The sequence below is a fragment of the Anabrus simplex genome, chromosome 1 (genome assembly GCF_040414725.1).
Source record: "Anabrus simplex isolate iqAnaSimp1 chromosome 1, ASM4041472v1, whole genome shotgun sequence".
In the NCBI taxonomy this organism is placed as follows: domain Eukaryota; kingdom Metazoa; phylum Arthropoda; class Insecta; order Orthoptera; family Tettigoniidae; genus Anabrus; species Anabrus simplex.
In genome coordinates, this window is record NC_090265.1 from 347,567,442 (window position 1) to 347,582,602 (window position 15,161).

At 40.8% G+C, this 15,161-nt stretch overlaps 1 protein-coding gene across 1 annotated transcript in view; it reads right to left on the bottom strand.

Annotated features, from left to right (window-relative positions):
- The window catches only part of LOC136856779 (phospholipase DDHD1), a 252,026-nt gene extending 243,127 nt beyond the window's left edge, over positions 1-8,899 (bottom strand). Inside the window, exon 1 of the mRNA XM_067134884.2 lies at positions 8,167-8,899. Coding sequence (XP_066990985.1) covers positions 8,167-8,800 — 634 coding nt within the window. The 5' untranslated portion in view covers positions 8,801-8,899. The remainder of the gene's footprint in view (positions 1-8,166) is intronic.
- Positions 8,900-15,161: the final 6,262 nt, after the last annotated feature.

Below are 15,161 nucleotides of genomic sequence, written 5' to 3' on the forward strand. Positions count from 1 at the left end.
CATTTTCGGGCCCAAGATCTTCCGGAGCATTTTCCTCTCTTTCTTTTTGATGTTCTCTAGATCTCCCTTTCCAATCATGTCCAATGTTTCTGCTGCGTATAAGCATTCAGGTCTGATGACTGTGTCCAGATGTCTTAATCTGGCTCCATATGATAAAGCTTTCTTGTTGTAGGTGTCTCTAGTGAGCTGATACGCTGTTTCCATTTTTCTCGCTCGTTCTATCAGAGCTATCTTCTCTGATCCATTCTCTTGAACTATTTCTCCAAGATACTTGAAGCTCTTTACTCTTTTGACTTTCCCCTCTTTCAACTTTAACATTTGGGGAGCCTCTTTGATGTTGGTCTTACTGTATGATATTTGCAGTCCAGTCATTTCTGCTATGCTATGGAGTTGTTCCACTCTTTTCTTTGCTATTTCTATGTCACTGGCAAAGACTGTGATATCATCAGCATATGCCAGGCAGTCTATCCGTATAGCACCTGTCCCTCTTCCAATACGGAATGCTTCTTTGTCTGAGATTCCTTCTTTCCACTTCCTTATCACCTTTTCCAAGACACAGTTAAAGAGAATTGGTGAGAGTCCATCCCCTTGTCTCACACCAGTCTTGACTTCAAAGGACTCCGATATTTCACCCATGAACTTGACCTTTGACTTGGTGTTGGTAAGTGTCTGTTTGATGATATTCCTTGTTTTACTGTCCACACCAAATTCTTCCAGTATTCCGAATAACGTCTCTCTATCTACCGAATCGTAGGCCTTCTTAAAATCCATGAAGACTACAACATATTTGCTTCGTCCCAGCATCTTGTATTTTATGATGTTCTTGAGATTAAAAATCTGCTCAGCGCATGATCTGCCTTTCCGGAATCCAGATTGGTACTTGCCCAGTTCTTCATCGAGTCTTTCTTCAACCCTGGTTTGAAGGGCTTTAGACAGCATTTTATATGGGACCGAAAGCAGCGAAATTCCTCTATAATTATTGACATCCTTCTTGTTCCCTTTTTTGTGTAATGGCTGTATTAAAGCAGTTAGCCAGTCTTCTGGAATTCTTTCCGTTTCCCAAATAATTTTAAATAAATGGGTCAATGATGAGATTAATTCTGCATTTCCCATTTTGAGCAGTTCTGCCACAATACCGTCTTCACCTGCTGCCTTGTTATTTTTTAGCTCCTGGATGATTTTGGATACCTCACGTTCGTCAGGTGGCTTTGAATCTGGCATTGTTACCTGTGGTCGTTTAATTGCCAGTCTTTCTTATGGACCGTCGCATTTCAGTAATCTTTTGAAATATCTGGCGAGAATTTCACAGTTTTCCTTATTGTTCATTCCTAGTTTACCCTCTTCATCCTCAAAACATAGACCAGGTGATTGATATCCTTTTAACCATCACTTAAAGGTCTGACAGAAATTTCTGGTGTTATTTTTCTGGAAATCTTCTGAGGTCTTCTTCAGCTGATCTGTTTCATATTGCCTTTTCGCTTACCTGAAAGTTTGTGCTGTCAATTTTCTTTGATCTCTGAAGGCAATCAAGTCACAGTTCCTTCTGGTGGAACTCCATTTCTTCCATGCCTCCATTCTGCGCAAGAGTGCACCTTCACATGTTTCATTCCACCATTCACGTTTCGCCAAGAGAATGGTTTTACTTGCAGCATGTTTAATATTGTCTCGAATGTCATCCCAGTTTACTGAATTAATGTTTTCCAGCTCTTTTTGGTATTGATGCTTTATTTCCTCACTAAGTTTTAATCTTTCCACATCGTATCTTGGTACTCTTTTCCCCTTTCGTCTTTTCCTGACTGGGAGAAGTCTCATCTTTATTTTGGTTAAATAATGATCAGAATCAACTTGGGCACTCGTAATACTTTCACGTTCATGATTTCTTTTTGCGCTTGTTTAGAGATCGCCACATGGTCAATTTGGAATTCACCCAGAATCGGATTGGGAGATCTCCACGTTTTTTGTTTTCTTGGCAAGTGTCTGAATTTAGTTGACATGAGTTGTAGATTAAAGGCTCGGCACAACTCAATAAGCCTCTCTCCATTCCCATTTGTCCGCCTGTGTGCCGGATATTCCCCTACTATTTTTCTGAACTTTTTCTCTCTTCCTATCTGAGCATTGAAGTCCCCCATTAATACCTTCACATTTCTTTCGGGAATCCAAGAGATCTGATCTTCCAATTCCTCCCAAAAACTATCAACTTTGTCTGCTTTTTTGCAGTTGTCTTCATTGGTCAGGGCGTGGGCATTGATTAATGTGTACGTTTTGTTTCCACATCCTAAATGCAGAAATGATAGGCGTTCAGAGAAACTCTCGAAACCTACAACGGAGTCTATTAAACACTTGTCTACAATGAATGCTGTTCTGAATAGTGGGAGAGATTTAGTGTGGTCCACTATGATGGCTGGTTTTCCTTTAAATATCCTAAACTTTCCAATATCGAGTAAGTCCTCGTCTCTGTATCTTGTTTCTTGAACAGCCAAAACTCTTATTTCTCTTTCTTCCATTGTCTTTGTTAGTTCTTTCAATTTTCCAACCTTAAGTAGTGAGTTTACATTCAGAGTTCCTAGCCAGAACTTGCGTTTCATCTTGAGTCTGTGGTTCCCAGGGGACTCCGACTTCCCTTCGCGTTGTGGTGCAGGCTCTCCAGAACCCTTTGGCCTGCTTGCGCCAATTATCGTGGCGGTGGATTTCCCTTTTGGGCTGCCACCTGGAGTAGTTTCATCAATGCACTGGTAGTTCATAACGGATGATAAATTGAGGTCAGCAACAGATAGGGAATCTGCCCCCTGGGCGACTGCCCTAAATGCAGATTGATTGATTGATTGATTGATTGATTGATTATGTGTTATACATTTAATGGAAGAATATAGGCTAGAGATGCACTTGCCCCATATCATGGGGCAAATGTGTATGCTGGACATTATAGTGATATTTAATTTCCTAATGGAATATACATGCTCAAAGCATACATTCAAGATGCAGTAGTCACACATAATTAACCAATCAATATGCAGAAGAAGTCTTGTTCTGGTACTGCAATTAGTTTAGATGCATTTACAATTCGAAGTTGCACTTCCATTTTTAGGGTGTGCACTTAGCCCAACTCACCTTATGTGACTAGAAAAAAGCAAGGAGCAGCTCTCTTCAAGTGAGACAGCCTCTCACAATTAAAATAAAAGGTTAAGTAATGTCACAATTTGATACGTCAAGGGCGTATGGATCTACAATTTATGATGGGCATATGGAAATCTGGGCACTAGAGGCATCTAATGTGGTTGGCCAGCACAATTTCAAAGATTTGATTACCGTACTTTTGTGAACAAACTTAAGGCTCAATATGATATTTTTCCAGATATAGTACTATATGTGAGGACACAGATCATAGTATTATTCAAGAGACACAAAAGTTTGTGAAGGAAGTGAACAGAGATCTTAATAAGCCAGAGTATGGGCAAAGAAATTGTTTGCAACAGTAACCAAAGTCATTTCGTTATAATATATCTTCAATCAAGTATGAAGGATGAGAGTTTTCCACCTAATCAACTCATCCTTCATACTTGTGTGCTCAAACTAACAATACAGACCATGAAGCTGATAAATTATAGTAAAATATCTTCAGTGTCAACACTAACTCACAGAGGAGGGAAAACTATAGTTGGGGTGTTGCAGTCTGTGCATAGCTCTACTGATATCTATACATCTGATGTAGCTTTTTCCATGAGCGATAGTTTAGCTAACAAGCTGTATACCTGTTATCAACAGATCACAAGGCACTTTTGGGTGAAATATTTTAAAGAAACTTGAAGTAATACGTCCACAAAACATTCTTGTGGAGTCATGTAAAAATGTCAAAAGACCAGTCCTGGGCGAACACGTTAGTGAGAAGAACCAGTTTCTTTGCAATTCCTGGATAGACTATAAAGATCCTACCCTTTTAAACATATGTTTTCCAAACAAGTTACACACAGGATATTGCCACCGAAGACAGGAAAATATCACCATCCTCTTGGAGCATAATTCTTCAGGCAATAAAAGCCTTATACAGTATTATAAGGATCGTTGATTTTGTAAGGCTACAATGTGGAAAACCATTAATAAACTTACATGATCACCAAATAATCATCACTCCGTGATAACCAACTTTCTGCAACAGGTAAAAGCCCATGCTGGAACATGCTTAGTAAAAAGCATATTATGACATTGACATACTAATGAGAATGTTATTAGAGTAGGTTTTGATAACAGACTGTTTAAATGCAGAAGTGATGCTCAAAGTAAAAAAGTGGCTTTAGTCAGATGAGCACATTGTTCAGCCCTACTTTGCTTCGACCAATTCTTTGAAACCTCACATCTGCACTTTGAAGACTAGCTGTACAAAACAATCAAATCAGTATTAAAAAGTTTGTCATTAAGGTATCATAATTATCTTAATCAGAGAGTCTGTGACACTGTTGATGGTGAATGTAACAAGAGAGTCACAACATTGAATTAGGTGTGTTTTAGGACCTATTATATTGATATTTTGCTTATTTGTGTTCCGACATGGAATCATTTGAATGTCTCTTGTGCCGGAGGCAAAGTTTTGCATGGGAATATCTCATACCACTGTTTTTGTGATGAGTGATTTCTATTCTAAGCATATTTTCATATGGTTCTGAGTACGGTATTCGAGGTCAAGTAAATCCCCTGTTAGTGCTTTTACTACCGGGCGAGTTGGCCGTGCGGTTAGGGGCGCCCGGCTGTGAGCTTGCATCCGGGAGATAGTGGGTTCGAACCCCACTGTCGGCAGCCCTGAAAATGGTTTTCCGTGGTTTCCCATTTTCATACCAGGCAAATGCTGGAGTTGTATCTTAATTCAGGCCACGGCCTCTTCCCTCCCACTCCTAGGCCTTTCCTATCCCTTCATTGCCATAAGACCTATCTGTGTCAGTGCAACGTAAAACAAATAGCAAAAAAAAAAAGAAGTGCTTTTACCTTCCACTCCTCCACTAACTTCAAGTGTTAACTCCTAGGTTTCTATATTTTCAGAAGGGATATGGTCTTCCATCATATTTGCTTATGCCCTATGTAACTTATACAACAGTATTAATCAAAGATATCCTTAACAATTTTGCTGCTGTTGTTCTTATTTCATTTGAATGGCATTTTCGTATTGAACTGGATGAGAATCCTCTGACAGATGTTACAAGAATTCAAAGCCGAGATAGCCTGACCGAGGGCGTGGATGGACAATACCATCGTTACACTGGCGATGAACTTTCTTTTTACAATATTATAACGAATTTGATGTTTGTCAATTTATTTAAGTATAATTGCATAATTAGTTTTTTTTTTACAATCTGCTTTATGTCGCACCGACATTTAAGTCTTATGGTGACGATGGAACAGGAAAGGGCTAGGAGTGGGAAGGAAGCAGCCGTGGTATTAATTAAAGTACTGTACCGGCATTTGCCTGGAGTGAAAATGGGAAACCATGGAAAACCATTTTCAGGGCTGCCAACAGTGGGATTCGAACCTACTATCTCCCGAACGTAAGCTCACAGCGCACACCCCTAACTGCACAGTGAGCTCCCTCGGTAGTATACATTTTCCAGAGCATAAATTTATATTGATACAAAAGTGTATCTATTGGCATGTAAGGTATTTAGAAGTGTATATATATATATAGTTATTATTGAAGTAAACTCATTAGTTTATACTAGCTGATCTACCCGTGCTTCGCTACAGCATTCTCAGGAAGACTGTCTTTGCGGTTTTCTAAGTGAAGTCAACATAGGTCATTACAATAAACGTCAGTAGGAATGTAGCGATTAAAAGCTATGTTTTCATATAAAATACTCTATCAAATGAAAAACAGCACATTTTCTCACTTTTAACGAACAGTACTACGGTGCCGATAGAACAGTCCAATGTCCCAGTCCTGGAAAGACCACGCCGCAGACAGCCGTGAACACTCCACTGCCACTGTTTATGTAAGTGAGCACACTGCTCATTCCAATCAGTGCCACTGAGTAGGGAATGAATAGCTCAAATGCTATGATGAACTTGTGTGTTACGTACTGTTACCAGCAGTATCAGAAAATGTCTTAACATTAAATGAAAAAGAAGAAATTTATCTAACTCCCCAGCTCAGCTACTTCCCGCCAATATTCAGGCAGGCTGTTATACTCGGTGCGACCGAGCGAGTTGGCCATGCGGTTAGGGGCGCACAGCTGTGAGCTTGCATCCGGGAAATAGCGGATTCGAACCCCACGGACGGCTGTCCTGAAGATGGATTTCTATGGTTTCACATTTTCACACCGGGCAAATGCAGGGGCTAAACCTTAATCAAGGCCACGGCTGCCTCCATCCCAACCACAGCCCATTCCTATCGCATCGTCGCTATAAGACCTACCTGTGTCGGTGTGACGAAAAGCAAATTACAAAAAAAAAATATATATATATATACACACACTCGTTATGCAACAGTAATACCATCTATTGGAGATGAGTGACAACAGAAGACACAAAGCATATCACAACAAACAATGGTCAATGTCACGTTACTGTTGATCAATTTCATGAGCTTTCTATATTGTAGGCTTTCACATTTAGTTTTCTTTCGACTCTGTAATGTTAGGGGCATCTTATGAAATTATTTATAGCGTCGATTGTAGTTCCTTATTCCCCAACTTTACACACTGATTTTCATTAAATTCTGTTCACCCATTTTCTCATGACTCGGCGCTGATATGGACTTATGCAACAAAAATCCCAATTCATGAATATCTCAATTATCATAGCTGGTACGGTAAAATTGTATAAGACATAAATGATTGGAAATTCAATACTATATAACTTTGGTTATGTAGTATTTATCGATAGGACCACTAATAACATAAACATTTAAGAATTAAATTTTAGGCCTTCCCCTAAACTACCATTTCACTCAGCGTGAATAAAATTATTTACAGCCTGGATGACAGCGACTTATTCTCCAACTTTGTATACCAATTTTCATTAAGATAGGACCACTAATAACATAAATATTTGAAAATTAAATTTTAGGCTTTCCCCTAAGCTACCATTTCCATCAGTGTGAATAAAATTATTTATGGTCTATATTGTAGCGACTTATTCCCCGACTTAGCATACCGATTTACATTAAATTATCTTTAGTCATTTTCTAGTGATGCGTGTACATACATACATAGAGATAGACAGACAGAAATTACGGAAAATTGAAAAGTGCATTTCCTTGTTACTGTGGATACGGCGAATACAGAAATACCATCCTTTTTTAAATTCTGAGCAATGTACAGACAAAACTCTTATTTTATATATATATATAGCCTATAGATGGAGAATACCTGTATATGTATGTTGTTTAATGCCAAATAAATTATTCAATGATTCAAAGAGTCTTCTAAGGCCTGAATGTAGATAACTTTGCTTATGTACAATTGTATATCAGTGTTTAAAAAAAATCTGCTTTAGGAACAGAAAAGTGGTAGCCGATTATCAGAAGAACTCGTATTCTTTAATGAAAATGTCAATGCAGGCTGATAAAACATTACACAGCAGAAAATTCATATGGTTGGTTCCAACACAATTCTGCAACAGTGCATACTCTACGAAAGTTGTTATTGGTGAGTGTAATAAGTCTGATGACCATGTAATATGTTCATTTTAGGACCCTTTGCTCCCTCAAGCCAGCTATCCAATTGAGGGGTACTTTGAAAGAACTTGTGTAGGCCTACTGCTCTAAGCCACAAAACTCACAGAAATTAAAAGACCTTAGAATTTTCATATCATTTCTTGTGCTAGGCAATAATTATCATAACTCCCATCTGATCTCGCTTGGGACATTTTCCCCTCACCCCCAGTCCGAGCAATATTAGGCTAAGCTTATCCGACGTCTGGAATATTTTTATTTCCGTCTTTACCTTTAATGATCCTCCAACTTGTCACTCTGTATCATACATCAAAGCATCAGGGCCTTCCTTCTCCAACCTTCGCTGGGGCCAATAGCACAAATCCCTGTCCTTGAAATTCGATAATGAATGAATAGATCAATCAATCAAGTTGCTGAATATCACAATTATATCCACAAATCTTACAAGATCTCTGAATTTAAATGAATACCGGTAGATAACTTAGATTACTTGTAAATATAGTAATCCTTACTAGGCCAGTATATGGAGAAACATTTCCATTCCTGGAGGTCCACCTCATACATTCCTCCTCGAACGACGATCTTGTGTTCCGAGACAGCCGAACACGCACTTCCAGATCCATTGTAGTCGTAACTCGAGCCGTCATCACCAGATACATTACTATCGACACTTAAGGCACTTTCAGCATATTGAAAAGTTTCTTTCCCTTCAGCTTCGGTCCAATTTTCCTGACTATAAAAATGCCATTCATGAGACAACTGGCGATATTTAAACTCTATTCTCAGTGAATCATAACCGCTAAATTCTAACCATCGTTTGTCAGATTCACATTTGTAAAACCAGCGCACTTCTTCTGGACCAAGTTCGTCCACAACACTGTCCAAACTTTTCGAGTCAGGGGCAATATATTCCCACTGCCCGGCAGTAGGACAACCGGCATTGCCTGCAGCATCTAACGGGGATGAAGTCTGTTCGTAACAAAACGATTCGCTTGTGATTTCTTGTTGTGTAACATACAAAACTTCGTCCGAACCAACATCTGTGTAATCATAGGCAGATTCTGTGTGAATGGAAATGTCAGCTAATCTTTCTGACAACTGACAGGCAGAATTGACACTGCCACTAGAAGGATGAGGAAAATTCATCGAGTCTGTCACAAATTCAATTTCCACAATACTTCATATGACAACCAAAATTACAACACACTCAACACACTTCAAATTAATTCATGACTCTGACTCATGTCAAACAAAACCTCCGATAGAAAGAGTAAGCAAAGCCGTATTTACATTCAAAGAGAATACAATTTAAGAAAGTTGGTTGCAGGTGAAGCATTTCGCCACTTGGGGCGCTAGTGTTACATATACCTCATGCAGGCACACTTAACTGCAGCTTTTTTCCCGATAGGTGGCTAAGAGTTCTGTATCAACTGTACATCTTGTAGCACGGCTGGCCTATTCGCGTATATTGGAAGCTGTGTTGCTGAGACTATAGAGTTAGTAAATAATATACTACAGGTAGCACCTGCTCCACCGTCTGCAAGAGAATCACTGCAGCAAGCAGAGCATGTTGAAATATCATATGTTTGATAAAAATCTCCCTCCGCTGTACTCATCAGTATAAATAGAGAACTCTTAAAACTGTGATTTTGATATGGTTAAAAATTCGTATATGCCAACATTCTCAGCTACTACGGTATAGTTGTGATGGTTCTGTTCAGTGGGAAAAAAGCCCAAGTAACTTCAATACAGGAGAAATGCGGAAAATAAAAGAAGACGGTGTTGAGTTGAGATTAAGTAATACAAATAAAGTACCGTTCATCTGGTATGTGATGATGAACTACAAACAATTCAACTAGTAGGAAAACAGAATGCAGCCTATCTCAATTAAATAATGACAGAAGCTGCCAGAAGAACTTACATACCTTTAGAGGTACAAATTATCTTACATTAATGAATGGCGATTCAGTGACCGTTACAATCATGCGCAGTGAAATAGAACTTACCACTGTACGATTAATTAATATACCGCCGGAAGCACCGAACGAGCGGATGCAGTACGTTCTGCAGAATTATGGCAAAGTACAACAGATAGAAAACGAGAAGTGGCCATATAGATACCACTATCAAATCGATACAGGAATAAGGGTAGTTCAGACGTCAATTGGAAAACCTATTCCTTCAACCCTCACTCTAGCGAGTTATGAGGCATATGTAACCTATCCCGGGCAGGAGCAACACTGTTTTCCATGTCGAAGTTCTTTTCATAATCGGACTAATTGTACCACTAGATTTACTAACGTCAAAACAACGACGGCATCTAGATCACGCCTCGCATTTCGCGATCTATTCAAACCTCTATCCTTTGACAGTTCACGGTCAGATACAGACCCCTCTCTTACGCATGTATAAAAAACCAACGTCTGTACAGAACAGCGTAGCGAACGTTGCAGTGAAAAGGAGCATAGATAGTGACGTCAATCCTACAACACCTGGCATAAGTCATGACAGTAAGTTAGAAAGCATGGAAATAGTAAACACACACGTGTTAAACGCCAGCTCACGGGATCTAGTTAACGCACCTGCAGGGGACCAACCTGCATTAGATGCAAATGACAGTTCAGACTCAGGTACCATAATTATCAGTAGAAAAAAACCATCAGATACCAGGGACATACACGTATCAGATCAAGGAACTATAGAATAAAACTAAAGGATCACAAGCACACTGAGACAGGAAGACCAACAACTGGATAATTTGGCCATCACTCTCCAACTTTTGACAAGGTCAGAAGTTGAGAGCCAACACCCTCCGGAAAGTACTTTATCTTCGTCTGACATGGATAGGTCTGTGAACACTGAACAGAATCCTCCCACTCTCGGATCGTGGAACAGTCAGATGGAGCTAAAGGAGCAAGAATTGCGGAGGGAGGACCCAGTAGCAGAAATATCGCATGAAGTAACAAAATGTAACCCGAGTCAGCAAAAAGTAAGCAACCATCTGTATAAAACAGGGACGAGTTAGCAAGGATTATCTCCTCCGACTACGAAGAAATAGTTAGAGAGGATATCGAAATGTGGACTGCATTCTTTCTTTCTGTTGTAATGTCATTACCCTCACACTAACAGTGGGGACAGACGACAACAACAACAACAACAGCAACAACAACAATAACAATAATAATAATAATAACAATAATAATAATAATAATAATAATAATAATAATAATAATAATAATAATAATAATGAATGTATGGCCTTAGCTACCGTATGCAAACATTTCAAGATGATGCCATCTGGCTCTCTGCTCGTCAATTTCGACGTTACGTTTTGCTCTTGGCCTACTAGATGGCAGACCGAGTAAACCGAAACTCCCTTGGGCGTCTATGGCTGAGATTGAATTAATTTTGTCGGGTAAACACCAAATGTGTCACCAGAGATCTTTTACATGCCGGCATCGTACGGCATGGAGTGTCGAATGGACTTTTTCCGCCCTTCAAAAATTCGACTACCTCTGCCGGGTTCGAACCCGCTGTCTTGGGATCCGGAGGCCGACACTCTACCACTGATCCACAGAGGTAGCTACTTCAACAATAATTCATCACCAACTAAAATGCATGCTCTACTGAAATTCCTACAGTGTCATGATATAGATCTGTGGCGGCATCAGGAAGAATGAACTCGCCCCACATACAGAACGCACCCTTGTGCACGATGCAACATTGCATCAGGGTATAGCTTGCTAAACTAGCGTCATTCGGCTGCGTGGAATGAGCATGAGCATCACGCCTGTTTGTGTCTTGTTGGTGTAATCAGTGTAACCTATCTCACATGCAAAGGTGTACTAAAACTGTGTGTGGTGTAAATAAATCTTATTATCCATGAGGGCTGGTTTATTTATGAACGATGTGGAGCTGCCTACAACCAAGACTCCATAAATGGTGACCCCGAGTATGGAGAACACGCTCATACCATAACCTATCTTGGACCACGTGCTTCACCACAGATCACGGTATGTTACCACACTTTATTTCAAAGAGGCATTAGACTGTTTACTTCATTGGAACTACCACCTCTTCCGAGTATGAAACCAATTCGACAAACGACAAAAACAGTCGCCGGAATCCTAACGGCCGTCGGTGATACGCATCGCTTCAGTCCGCACGCGGCAACTTTACGCCACTTCTCTTTGTTACGCCGCATCTGCTACTCTTCAAGAACGCAACATATCATCTAAAAACTTGTATGTATATAACCTACGTTTTACTTGTTCCGGAATATTGCACATTATTCACAACATAAATTCGTTGTGAAGTTGTACGGACATCACAAAGAAATGTATAGGCCTACAGTGGACAGTACCTAGTTTTCTAACCATAGTTACAATCTTGGTGTTAAATTGATGTACGTAATCCAGCAATCTTCTGTGCAATTTCCTTTCTCTTTTTGCTAATTAAGGCCTAAGATACAGACTACTCCACAACATAGGCTTACCTTATTTGCTGTTCAAACAAGTAAAATTACTTTAAAATAACCTACTTCTCATGCATTACTACTGCTTGAATTGTTGTACTATATATATATAAATCGTAATCGTGCCTTTTAGTGGTTTCTAAGTTGTTACATTACAGGTATAACATACAGTTGCATTATATGGACATTCCTCAAGACTTAAAATGGACATTGGAACCCACGGTTTATGCTTAATATTTTCATTTATAACCAAAATCAGTGTGTAACATCTGCAAGATTATTTTGTTAACTTATAGTTTATATGTTTGTGAATCTCTTATCATATGCTAGGCCTACCTGCATAGTATTTCTTTTCCAGCTAACCTATAAGATTGTTTCAAACCATTTGTAAATTTGTGCTTGTGTTGCTCATCCTCACATCTTCATTCACTTACACACACAACTACACATCGTACCTCTGACTACTTCTTTGTCACCTTGTCCGGTATTTTCAGAATTCTTTTTCTCCTTGCCCTTGTATTGTGTACCCATCTTGATTATGGCGGAAGATCGATTAAAAGCTTTGGAGGAACAAAATAACAACTTGCAGAACCAACTCCAACAACTTATTGCTTTGACGAAGCCTTTGCAAGAGCAGAACGAAGCATTACTAGCCCGGCTCCAGGAGCATGAGTCTACTGGTACCGATGCTACATCTAGCAATGTTGGCCAAGTTGCCAAAATCTCTGCAAAGCTACCACCGTTTTGGTATGACAGACCAACTGTTTGGTTCGCCCAGGTTGAGACTCAATTCAGGCTCGCAGGCATCACGGCCGACTAGACTAAATTTGATAATGTAATTTCACAGCTTGACACCAAGGTCATAGCCGAGGTAGAAGACATTGTTATTAACCCTCCTACCACAGGACGTTACGAAAAACTAAAATCTGAACTAGTCCGTCGTCTTTCCGTATCCGAAGAGCAACGAGTTCGCCAACTTCTTGGTGACGAAGAACTCGGCGATAGGAAACCATCACAATTTTTACGTCACTTAAAGTCATTTGCCGGTAGCTCACTTCATGACGAAAGTATATTAAAACAACTTTTCATGCGTCGACTACCCCAGCACTTGCAGGCTATATTAGCGGCCCAGTTAATGCCTCTAGCTGATATAGCAGAGCTTGCAGACAAGATCTTGGAACTCTCACCTACTGTCACACCACCATATAGCCACTTGGCCGTACATGCTACAGCTGCGCCGAATACTTTAGCTGCCCAGATGGAGGAATTGACACGTAAAGTCGATGCCCTGGCCCGTAACCAGCCCCGAGGCAGGAGTCACAGTAAAAGGAGATCTAAAAGCCGTGACCGTTCCCTTACTCCACAGAGCCGGCTTTGTTGGTACCACAAAAAGTTCCAAGATAAAGCTGTAAAATGTACTAGTCCCTGTTCCTGGCAGGCGGAAAACGGAACGAACAGCCAGTGAAGACGGCAACTGTCTGTTCTACATCGGGCCGCCGTCTATTTATTTTTGATCAGAATACCAAAGCAAAATTTCTGATTGACACCGGATCTGACCTTTGCTGTTTCCCGCGTAAGCTTCTGGGAAGCACTTGTAAAGCTTCTGGGTATGAGCTGAGCGCTGCAAACGGTAGTACAATCAGGACATATGGTAGCCTTTCCATGAACCTCAACCTCGGTTTACGTCGTGACTTTCGTTGGCAATTTGTCATTGCTGATGTTAGCACATCCATCATTGGTTCTGATTTTCTGGCTTACTATAACTTACTCCCTGACTGCCGTAACAGATGTCTCCTCGACGGCACCACCGGCCTACACGTTAAGGCATCTGTAGCTTCTATCGAACAGGCCAGCGTAAAGACTGCTGCAGTATCCACCGACTCACCTTTCAGCATGTTGCTCGCTGAGTTTCAGTCCATTACTCGCCCACCTGGGATCCAACGTGATATTAAACACAATACTGTACATCACATTAGGACAACCGAAGGCCCACCAGTCTCTTGTCGACCTCGTCGTCTAGGACCACAAAAATTGCAGAGAGCGAAGAAAGAATTCGAGGACATGGTAAGGTGTGGTACAGCGAGACCTTCTAATAGTCCCTGGTCCTCACCCTTGCACCTTGCACCTAAGCGGGACAACTCATGGCGTCCATGTGGCGATTACCGGGCATTGAACGCAAGAACAATACCCGACCGCTACCCGGTACGACACATAGGAGATTTTTGCCATAACATTGCTGGGTCAACCATTTTCAGTACATTTGACCTTATCAAGGCCTACCAACAGATTCCAGTTCATCCCAGTGACATTTGCAAAACAGCCATAACAACCCCTTTTGGGCTGTTTGAATTTCCATATATGTCGTTTGGGTTACGAAATGCTGGACAAACTTTCCAGCGTTTTATGGATGAGGTCACTAGAGATTTAAACTTCTGTTTCCCGTATATCGACGATATCCTGGTGTTCTCACGGGATGCTGAAGAGCATATGCACCATCTCCGCATACTTTTCCAGAGATTAGCTGATTACGGTGTAGTCATAAATCCATCCAAGTGCGTATTAGGTGCAAGTGAGGTAACCTTCTTGGGCTATCGGCTCTCAAAGGACGGTATAAAACCTCCACCAGAGAGAATCCAGTCTCTCTTGGAATACCCTCTACCGAAGACTGTCCAGGGCCTCCGCCGGTTCCTGGGCATGGTCAACTTCTACAGACGTTTCCTACCACATGCGGCTGAATTGCAGGCGCCGTTGGTGAACGTCCTAGCCAATTCTAAGCTTAAGGGTTCTAAACCTGTCCCGTGGACTCCAGATTTGCAACGTGCTTTCCACGAATGCAAAGAAAAGCCTAGCGCAAACCACTCAACTCGCTCATCCATTGCCAGATGCGCCTCTAGGTCTCTTTACCGATGCATCAAATACTCAAGTTGGAGCGTGTTTGCAACAGAAAGTTGGACACCATTGGCAGGCCCTAGCGTTTTTCAGCAAGAAGCTTTCAGCGCGTCAAACAACGTGGCCGGCCTATTACAGGGAACT